Raw genomic sequence first — 11,785 nt, 5'->3', positions numbered from 1 at the left:
AACTCCACCCCACTGGTTCCTTAGCGCCCTAAGGATTCTTACATGGACTGCGCACCAATCTGGTATCTTCAGTAGTACGGGCCCAATACTACCGTCCATACCGCATCGGCATTCATCCCAAGTCCTCCTCCTTGAGCCCTAAATCCCAAGTGCTCTACTCTTACTATCATGTGCTACTCGCTAGCGATTCTCTCATAAGCACCTCGCTGCTACCTAAACACTCTTAAGCATTTCTAGCAGCAAAACCCCTAGACTAAGGCATCATATATCAGGCTACTCTAGTCCTAATAAGAATACCTAGTCTACTCTAGCATGCATATCATAATTCATCATATAGCATAACATAGCATGTCTGATAACACTTATTATGAGAGTATTTTGGGAAATCACCATTCGGGTGCAGACTGATCGTACACACGACTCTGCTCCGTTTGTCTCAAAACCCTTTTTCTCTTTTTCAAAAATTTCAATCTATTATACAAAAAAATTCCTCAAATCCCCAGTTTGAGTTCAGATACGCCCGAAGATGTATCCGAATCCATCAAACCAAGGCTCTGATACCAACTTGTTACACCGTAAAAATTTGAACAATTTTTCACTTTTGAAAAACTATGAAATATAGTTTGCATTCATAAATAAAACATTGTATCAGTACAAAACCCCAAGATCAAAATGTTTAAACTCCAATGTGCGTGTGTACGAATCATGCCTGCGCCTTCCCGCGATCATCGCTAGTACCTGAAACACATATCACATAACACTGTAAGCATAAATGCTTAGTGAGTTCCCCAAAAAACCACATACGCCTTTCCAGGCCATAGGACCTTCCGATCCAAGTGTCTCATGGGATTTCCATCCCAGAATTTGATGACCTTCCGGTCCGTATCATTTTGACCTTCCGGCCCACATCATGCTCATATCACATAACATATCACATATAACTTACATCACATGTACATCATACACATAATACCCTTCGGTCACATATAATTACCCCATCGAGTAAGGCATAGTGAGAAGACTCACCTCAGACGTCTCGCAAATCTCTGACTCGGTAGAAGTATTGCCTAGCCTCCGCCTATTCACACAAAGTAAATACCCTCATAAACATAACACTCGAGGCTAGACTCGGTCCTCTATTGTCAACCTCAGAAGGGTAAAAGACTATTTTACCCCCCTCTTGACTCAAGGACCCCATTTTTGACCAAACCTTAAAAGTCAATGGTCAACTTTGACCCAACTCGCCGAGTGCACTCCGGTGACTCGGCGAGTACACACTTGCCACCAACTCTCTGTCCCGCTTGGTGCGTCGAGTCCTACCCTATGCTCAACGAGTCACACCTGGCATCAATCGCGGGGCTACCCCGACTCAACTCGCCGAGTCTCAAGAACAACTCAGCGAGTACCGCCTTGAACTCCAGTCTTTTAACCCCCTTCTGACTCACTAAGTTATCCCCCAACTCGGCAAGTCTACTCACTGAGTGATCTGCGTGGACCTTAACCCTACTCGCCGAGTCCCAAGAACAACTCGGCGAGTTCATGCCATGCACAAACTCTATTGACCTCCTGTGGTCGGATCTGTGCCCCTAATCCATAGATCTGGCCTTCTCAAGCATAAATGTCTCATAAAGTTTGAATCTTGATGCTTATAACTCAACCAATAGGCATCAAATGGTGATTTTGTCCCAAATACCTTAACCCAAGGTCATGACCTCCATTGTTCTTCATAAAGCTTGAAAAATAAGGCTCTCTGGACCTCTATGGGTCCAGGTACAAAGCCTCATCTCCAAAAGGGGCTATTTGGTCCTCAAATCAACTTAGTCAACGGTACAAGAAACCCTAAAACCACATATCCTTCCCAAAATAGAAGAAGAGTCGAAATAATACCTCAAATGAATGATCTTAGCTTTTAGTCCTTAGAATAGCAACCTCCTTTTCTTTCCCTTGGCTAGAACCTCCTTCTTCTTACTAAATGATACCACAAAGATCAATAATGGTCACTCCTTGCTTCTCAAACGATCTGAGACTCTCTCGGGGGGGGGGGGGGTAGTAGCCACAATGGACGGCCATAAGGGCCTTTAAATAGGTCCCAAGCCCTGGAAATTAGGGCTTCACTAAACAGCGTGGACTCGCCGAGTCCGGTCATGAACTAAAATGAACATCCGCGTCCCTACTCGGCGAGTCTTGGCGCCAACTCGCCGAGTTCCTCCACAAACTCCAAAAATTAAAAGAATAAATAATATACCTTGGAATCTGGATGTTACACGACTTGTCGAGTAGGTCACTTAAACCCGCGACACGAAATCCATTCTACTTGATGAGTTGGGCCTCTAACTCGCCGATTCCCAGAGCAAAACATGAAATTACCCAAATTTAAATACGTATCAGGAACCGGGTGTTACACTTTGGTTGTCTTTATTTTATTCTAACCCATATAAGTGGATCATTGATGGTTTGGTTTTGTTATGATTAAAAATAAACTTGTTATTTTTTTAAAGGTCTTATGTTGCGGTTTTTGTGAAAAACAAACTTATATTTTGTATCAAAACCCCATCAGGAGCTACATCACACCTCCACTCCAATGAAGGTATACTTAATTTTAATAGTGACAAAAACATTTTACCCTCATATGTTATAGTCGGTGATGGTTCTAAGATCCCTATTCAAAATTCTAGTCATTCTATTCTTCCTAACTCAAACCCATATCGTACTCTCACTGTAAAAAGGATTCTCATCACTCCTATTATCATAAAAAAAATTAATTTTTGTTCATCGTTTTACTTGTGATAACAAGTGTGGTATTTAATATGACACTTTTGTTTTTGTGTGAAGGATTACCACACCAAACAAATGCTCCTTAGGTATGACAACACGGGTGACCTTTATCCCGTCACCTCTACTCTTCTGTAAGCTCTGGCAACCATTACTCCTTCTCTTTGGCATCAACGATTGGGTCACCCGGGATATTAAGTTTTCAAACATCTAGTTTCTAATAATTTTATTTCTTGTTTGAATCATAAAAATGAAAAATGAAAAAAGTACAATGTTATAATATATATGCAATATTGTGTATCATGTAGTTTGGTTATAGTTTGATATGTAGGTATTTTGTAGTTTCATAATTTTTTGGAAAGTACAATGCTATAATGGAAAAATGAAAAAAATACAATGCTATAATGTATATGCGATATTGTGTATGATGTATGTTTAAGTGTATTTGGAAAATAAAATGTTATAATGATATGTTGGTTATGGTTTGATATGTTGGTATTTTGTATTTTGGTAATTTTTGGAAAGTACAATGCTATAATGGAAAAATGAAAAAAATGTACAATGCAATAATGTATATGCAATATTGTGTATGATATATGTTTAACTTGGAAAGTAGAATGCTATAATGATATGTTCGTATTTTGTATTTTGGTAATTTTTGGAAAGTACAATGCTATTATGATATGTTGGTAATATGTTTTGGTTATTGGTAGTTGCAAATGCTGCAAACAATGCTAAAAGACCTGGTCTGTTGTGCACCACTGGAAGACTGGTTTCGCTCATTGCCATCACGAAATATAAACGAAAGAAACGAGGGGAGTGATGAGGACGAGTAACTACTTTTTTAGAATTTATGAAATGTTTTGTGTGGGTTAGTATTTTGGATGTATTGCATTTTTTTTGGATGAGTATTTTGGACCGGATGTTTATAGATTAATATTTTGGATTAAATATAGTATTAAGTGTGGTTAAAGTTTTGAACTATTTTTCTACAAAATTAAGTTTCGTAGCAGGTTTTATACATGTTATATTGTTTTTTTTTTTTTATAATTTTAATGTTAAATAATAATAAAAAAAAATTTTAGCGGCGACATGTAAGGATTACTGGTGACATAGCATTTGCGCTGACTGTACGCATTAACGGCAACGACGACAGGTTGCCGTTAAAATGCTCGCATTTCTTGTAGTGTGTAGGCATTTTTTTTATGAAAAATTAAGCATTTTATAGCTAGCTAATTTTACCTAAATTTTTTTTTAACAATAAACTAACAATCATATATATATATAAATAAGAGTGATTAAATATCCTTTTACTTTTATTTCTACAAATTGTCCTATCCAATTAAATAATGACATTTATCATATTAATATACTAAAATATCGTTAAATATCATTAAATAAGTATTAAATGTTATACATGTTACTATTTAATTGGGTAGAAAGATTTGTAGGAACAAAAAATAGGATGATATTTAATTTTCTTTAAAAATAATAAATCTTATACTAAAGGAAAGTGATTAACAACTTTAATCAAAGTAACATGGTTGATCTTAGTCATAACTCATAAGTTATCAAATCAGATCATTCATTTCAATCTGCAGGTCAAATCCGACTTGTTGACAAAGAATAAGTGCGTTATTACGGAAGCTAATGTCAACATATGACTTGTGAGCATCATATCGGCATGGATACAGAAAAAGAAATTTAAATTAATATTATGAGAAAAAGGAAACAATCCTTAAAAGAAAATCAGAATAATAATCATCTTAGTCCGTCCATTTATGATTGATATTAATAGCAAGTAGAGAAAGAAAATCACAAGACAGACGTCTTAAATTACATTATACAACAACGAAAACATTATTACATCAAGGAATAAGCCTTATTATAATTCGACCATGCATCGCTATATTTTCATGCATTTATTTTACTTATTGTATATGATTAAACTTGTTTAACTCATCGTAATCAAACAAGCTACCTAGGTTCAAGGGCAAAACACAACCCTGTAGTTGGTTCCACCAGGGCATGTAAACGTGCTAGTTTGATCATCTTTCGGGTAGCTATAAGCATCAGGGCATCGAGCCTTGAAAAATCTAGAAAAATCAGTTGGCCCACAGTTACCTGAGTTACAACAATATCGATCGGTCTTGAACACCGTGCAAGGGTTATTGCACCCACCAGGAGCCCGTAACTCATTAGGGCATTGGCCATTGATGTCCGTTGTACATCTGATGCCTCGGGTACACCCACCAGAGTTCGGGCTAAATTCAATTGGCACATTGAATCCATCCACAAGAGAAATGTCGAAGAAGTCAAGATTATTATATTGATTCAGAGCATACTCGGCCAATGAGTTAGGTGGTGTGCCATAGTTTTGGCACCGGAGGAGGCCGTTGCAGTCACCAGTCTGACACCTGCCTCGACCGGACCCATCAAAGTTGCAGTTTGTACGTGGCCATATACGAGCTCCTTTTGTGCCTGCTGCCACATTTAAAGTCCAGGTTTGGCCTGGGTTAAGCTGTCGGCCACCGCCCGGCACTGCACCAGCCCAGACAGTGTATGGACAGTTGTTTCGGATATTAAAAACGGCGGCACTGGCGAAGTGAAAAAGAAGAGGTAAGAGAAGGTAAGTGGAAATGGTGGAGAAGGTCATTGTGATTGTAGGTGTCAGGGTGAGTATACGAATTAGTGAGAGCTGGGTTTATATAGAGTTTCTGTAAGGATATAAATGTAAAATTGGAAGGGTGGCCTATGAATAATATTGTTGATGGTGTATAAATAATTTTGGATGGGATGAACTCATTTTCTGCATAATCATTATAGAATTACTAGAACATCTCGGTGGATGAACTCATTTTGGGTGGGAAAACTGTTGCAAGGTGTTATGAGGAAATTTCCGAAATTATGGTTTTGTTAAAAGCATAATCCATATTTGTCTATTAATGTGATATATATATATATATATATATATATATATATATATATATATATATATATATATATATATACACACACAAAGATGAAAAGTCTGTATGTGCTCATGTCTTGGATATGAAGTTGCATATTGATAGATTGAGAATGTTGGGTGTCGATGTCTCAAGGAAGTTGGTTGTTGATTTGGTTCTTCAGTCACTTCCCAAATCATGTAGTGAGCTCATTAGGGAGTACTATGTGATGGACCATGACGTGAACCTCATTGATTTGACTTATTTACTTATTGCTGCTGAATTAACGATGATTTGGCGTACTGATCAAGCAAATTTGTCTGGTAAATCAATGTCCCATCCTTCTATGGGTAATGGCAACATTGGAAGTCTAGAAAAGTTTTCTCTATGCAAGAGAAAGGGCGAGTCTAAGATAGTCATGTGTACCATTCCAGAAGAATCCATATGTTTCTACGGACAAAATAGGGGGCATTGGTTACGAAGTTGCCATGACTACCTGAGCGATCTAAGAGATGGGAGAGTCAAGATGTACGACTCTGCTTCAGGTAAAATCCACTATCTAATTCTATTAAGTTTTTTTATTTTAGATTCTAAATACATGATGTGATAAGACTACATTTTGATGTTTCGTAGGATCGAAGAAAAGAAAGGAAGCTTTAATGAAGAAGTGAGTTGAGTCTGATTGCGAAGAAATGGATTTCGATCGCATGATTTGATGATTGGATTTTTGAGCTGCTGCTTAGAGTTATGATAGATTGCTTAGGAGTATGTAATAGCATAGTTTTCATTCGAATTTGCGTTTTAAGACAAGTTTTCCGCACCTTCTATAAATAAAATAAATTTTGAGTTTTGTCTTATTTATATCTCCTTGCAATGTTATTTGTGAAAATTGATGCTTGTGTGTTTCTATTATAAGCAATATTAAGTGGATGGGATTCTTAGTTTTATTATTTATGGTAGTGTCAAAATTTTCTAAGTAAGGAAAGATTCTCATCGCCCAAGTTTCAATTGGACATAAGCTTGGAATCATATGATTTGAGTCATGTGATTTATGGAAATCTTGGTACTTAGGAAATTAAGACTAATTCCTTGTTCACACAAGTATGTGAGTCATGTGAAGGTCTAAAGGACTAGAACACAATGTTGTGCACTGGTTAAGTCCTCCACAAAGAACAATAAGATTATTCATCATGACTTGCTAAAATTTTAGTAAATATGGTTATACTAACAAGATTAAGTGTAATTTTGAATCATTGGAAAGTTTCAATGAATGGCAGAACGACTAAGAAGAATCAGTTGTACAGAAAGATAAAAGTTTCTCCAATCTGAAAAGATGGGATAGTACTTTAGTATCATGTTTTATAATCGTCTTATTGATTATGAAACCATATCACAATTGATCCTCTAAGAACACCTTAGTGCACTAGTATGGCTAAGAAGAGGAATAGGAAATTGTTGAAATGGTTAAATCAAAAGGTGAATCATGCTTCGTTCCAAAATCAAGTCTTAGAGTCATACTCCAATATTCTGACTTGAGTGATATATCTTAAGAAGTTTTTAACACACTCATCAAATGTGGAGTAGAAAAATGTTTTTCTTACTCTTACACATTTGAAATTGGTAAGTTGTGATGTCTTGGATAAGATAAAGACCAACTAAGACCAATTGTGTGTAGTGTTTGTCTTGATAAGAATCCTCACTAACTCCTGAATATTTGTTTGTCAAGAAATGTTTCTTAACAAGAGAACCTTATATGTCAAGAGGTCAGTAGGAGTCTAAATGATCTTGAAAAGGTTCAAGAACTAATCAAGAGTAAACCTATTAGACACTAGAACACGACTTGAGGTCTAAAACCTATCGTGTTGACATATTCTTGTTTCTGTGTCATTCTAGTTTAGTCAACTATGCATGTGAGTTCTATGAGTTCTCAATGGGTTGCATAGGGGCAAGGCACCCTGATCAATGGAAAGTACATTGATAGGTAGGGGTGAGCTACTCAATAACTTGGAAGCAATGATGGGACCCTTGATGGCAAGAAATTAAGAATGAACAAGTTCAGTCCATATGAGTTTGGATTTGTCTTAAACCTTGTCTTATGATTATGGTTACAAAAAATTCACATGGATAGGAGCGCATACACCATAAAATCTAAGTGATAAGGTTTCTCTCCGCTTCATGAAAATGATTGTGAGGAAACGCTTTCATTAAGAGAGATTTTAAGGAGATAGCAATTGTGATATTTGCATTCTCAAATTCGATTATGATTACAACATCCTTCTTCATAGTTTGAATTGTGAGAAATGGCAACAAGTCTGAATATTCGGGACTTACTGCTGTAGGTTCTGAAATAGTTTAGACACACATGTAAGTTATCTAAGGAAATGTGTATGAAGTTTGAGAAACTTAGATAAAGGCTTATCAAAGAATATCATATTAGAAATATGAACTTTGGAAGTCAATAAGTATTGATTTCTAGAAGTCCAACTGTTTTCTGAATACGTGCCAAAGCTAGTGGGAGCATAAATGTTATGTTGGTATGGATATAATTATCATGTTAGTAGGAGCATGATTAATATTTGAAGTGTTGTAAGTTAGCAAATTAATTATAGAAAACAAAAGATTCACTTTGTATAGTTGTAGGGGTTGAAAAGTTATTTTGCTATAATCAAGAGAGAGAATATTATACTTCATTTTAAATCTAAAAGCTTAGATCGAGAAATTTTAATTGATCAAATTTAGTCAAAAGACATATATGAATATTATGTTGAAAAGGTTTAACATAGGGGCATTCTATATGGCAGTATTATAGCAAAAAACTGGTAAAGTATCACGTTTTTCGTTATAAATTGTGTCCCATACGCTTCGGATATAGGACCGATTGTATATGCTATAACATTTGAACGTTCTAAAATTTTCCAATGCCTAGGGAATTAAGAGGGAAAAAGGACTAGAACCAGATTTGGCTAAATTAATTAAACAACTATCAAGGACAATCTAAGGTTCGCCAATGATTGATCACTTGTGGGTAGTTGGAAGTATAGTAACGAATGGACAATAATAAAATTATTATGATTAGATATGATTCTATTAATAATGAGTTGTCGTATGACAAATATGGAAATGTTTCCATATTGGGAGTTGGATATCGAGAATCTATATCTAGATTAAAAACTTTTATGCAAGAAGGATGTTCAAAGGAATGTACTTTGAATGTGAGACTTCATATCTATGGAATTGCCTTGTAGTAATCTCCAATAGAGCACTTGGTAATATCATTGGCAAAGTCTTGGTGGCTTTGATGTTGTGACATTAGGACGGGATCGTTGCATAAAATGTTAGAATATAACATATTCTAATAGTGGCGAGAATCTTGTATTCTTACACTTGTAATAAGGATTGGGAATTGTGAAATGAGCATCATTGGAAATGTGTTCAATTGATCTATTTCACATAGTAAGGAACATAGGTAAACATAGTGTGCATGCTTGGAGCATGAGACAACTGTTGTTATAATTCAAGTGATATGTTGATTATCCGAAACATTATACAATGAATAATGTGTAATCAATATGGTGACTAAATAAAATGTGTTTTATTTATACTCAAAAGTTTGGGGCTATATTGGGTTCGATTATTCTTGTGTTTTGCATGTTTTGACGTCCCGAATAATAAGATTATTCAAACCAACCACAGTCGATCATACTTTGGAAGTAGGTATGAAAGAAGACTATCATGAATATGACTGTAGATTGCCTAAAGCGTTTTAGATATAGCAAAAGTCTGCTGCAATGTTCATGAGTGCTCCTGAAATAAGATTTGAATATTGGATTAAACCCACGCTCACTTGAATCACTTCATGGATTTTATCACGGGTGATTAGTGAGACGATAATATCTTACATTCTTGAAACCGAGACGTGTGAGTTGTAGTTTGCAAGTCGGTTGCACATTGATAATATGTAAACGCACCATTAACTTGGTGTTATAAAACATATTGTTGTGTGTTATTTGATGAGTAGGTACAAGCAAGCATTTGAGTCAATGTTTATCCGTTCCTTTTACCCAATGTGGGATAAGAGCGATATCTTTGGTCCCCTCGATGATTTAGTAATGACACCCTAAGTGCTTGGCCAAGCCGGTACTAAGTTGATGTGTTCAATTGTAGTCTGTTGTCAGTCTTTATAAATTGGAAATCAGGAAACAATACATGAATAGAGAGTATGATTAAAATCCGTGTCCCAGCTCATACGATATCTAGAATGGAGGAATATATGATCCCTTATCTAAAGGACGCGTTACTGATAAGATCAGAGTTGACAACGACTTTTGAAAGCTACGATTGCTGATTAGGTTCGGAAGTCATATGCAAAATAGTTATTAGACTTATCCAAGTGGGAGACTGTTGGATTAGGTGTCTAAGTCCATAACTCTTTTGGTATGTAATTGACCCGATTATGAGCATGGTCATTTTGGGTTGCTTTCACTCACGCAACTTGATAGGATGACAAGAGGAGAGAGAGTAGAATTTATTATATGAATAATAAATTCATACTCAAATTGGTTTTATTAATATATTACAAGTTTAATATATTATTTTGAAATCATATTATTTAATTAGCATTGATAAGAAATTAATTTAGTATTAATTTGGTGATCAAAAGAGACTGATTAAATAAAGGGGACTGATATTGCAATTAACTGTTAGTTGCTAGTTGTGCTGATGGACTCCATAGAGTGGAATGGGCGAAATTTATGGGGAAGCCCATAAGATTTCATCCAAAGGGATCTAAGGAAGGAGTCCATGGGTTGCTTAAGGCTTAAGCAGTCATATTAAGGTTTCCACCTAAAACCCTAGCAGCCACAAGTATAAATAGACCCCATCAATAAAGGATTTTCGACCAATGATTCTAACCCTAATCTTGTTGCTCGAGTATTTGTGACTCCATTAAAGGTACAACACTTGAGGCACTAAGCTTTCAAGAGTCAAGATCAAGAATGATTGTGATTGTTATTGCTACATAACAATCAAGATCATTCTAACCCTAATCACATGTCAGATTCAGATTCGTATGCTAGTTAATTAGGGTTTATTATTTTGGTATTCAATGTTGTATGTTTACTTAGAAAAACCTAGATTAAAGCAATTAGGGTTGCATGAACACCATAAGAATGCCGTTATGCTCATAACCCATCAAGAGTGTGAGTGGCTATATTAACTAAATGTAAGCTCCCATGCATTCTTTTTTTATCCTTAAAAAATATAATTATTAAAAAAACATAATTATATGCAACCCTTGTATCTAATCACCTAAACATAATATGAAAAATGAACCTTGAAAATTACATGACGAGGACAAAAGTGTTGAACAAAGAGAAACCATAAAATGATGGCTAACTTATAGGATTCAAGAGCAAACACACCAAGTATGGATATAACAAATAAAATAACGAAAATCAGATTTTTCACAATTTTTGCTTACAGTACATTATTACTTTAGTCTATGAACTCAAAAGTGTAGCAACCAATTTCAAAGTAAATTTAGTTAAGTTCAGAAATCAAATTAATTACAAACTTTTCTATCTCGAAACTTTCAAAACTAAACAAATTTAATAAGTCTAAAAAAACCATTCGACATCAAATGCCTTTTTCTATTTTGAGAAAAAGGATATCAAATAAAACAAAAAAGAATTACCTTTAGACCGGCAACTGATACATCTCCTGCATCTACATCCATTACATCTCCTGCATCTACATCCATGTTGATCAATTGCCTCCTAAAATCAAATTCAATTTACAAATAATAAAAAGCGTAAACACGCACTTGGTCATTTGACTTCACCAAATTTTGAATACCACTTCTAATTGAAAAAGTTAAATCAATCAACCTGAATTAAGAAATGTTTGTAGCTGTGATATGAAGATTTAAGGAGTAATCTGAAACGGAGTGGTTATTATGGATTTAATAAGTTTGACTTCTTGACAACATAGATCGGCAGGGTAAATTGGTGGTTTGCAACGACCGGTGGTAATTGTGTAATTCACGAACTTAAAGTTTACAAGACAAG

General features: G+C 35.4%; 1 protein-coding gene across 1 annotated transcript; it reads right to left on the bottom strand.

Annotated features, from left to right (window-relative positions):
* Positions 1-4,528: 4,528 nt before the first annotated feature.
* On the bottom strand, positions 4,529-5,490 carry LOC145034636 (thaumatin-like protein). Its single transcript, XM_078983095.1, has one exon. It carries the CDS (start codon positions 5,426-5,428, stop codon positions 4,760-4,762), a length of 669 nt encoding a protein of 222 aa, XP_078839221.1. The 5' UTR covers positions 5,429-5,490; the 3' UTR covers positions 4,529-4,759.
* Between the last annotated feature and the right edge of the window lie 6,295 nt (positions 5,491-11,785).

The sequence above is a fragment of the Lactuca saligna genome, chromosome 3, assembly GCF_052625555.1.
Source record: "Lactuca saligna cultivar CGN05327 chromosome 3, ASM5262555v1, whole genome shotgun sequence".
Classification (NCBI taxonomy): domain Eukaryota; kingdom Viridiplantae; phylum Streptophyta; class Magnoliopsida; order Asterales; family Asteraceae; genus Lactuca; species Lactuca saligna.
This window is presented reverse-complemented; position numbering and strand designations above follow the sequence as displayed.

Bases quoted from the DNA above. Each gene is read 5' to 3' on its own strand.
- LOC145034636 (XM_078983095.1), bottom strand. From the start codon at position 5,428: ATGACCTTCTCCACCATTTCCACTTACCTTCTCTTACCTCTTCTTTTT.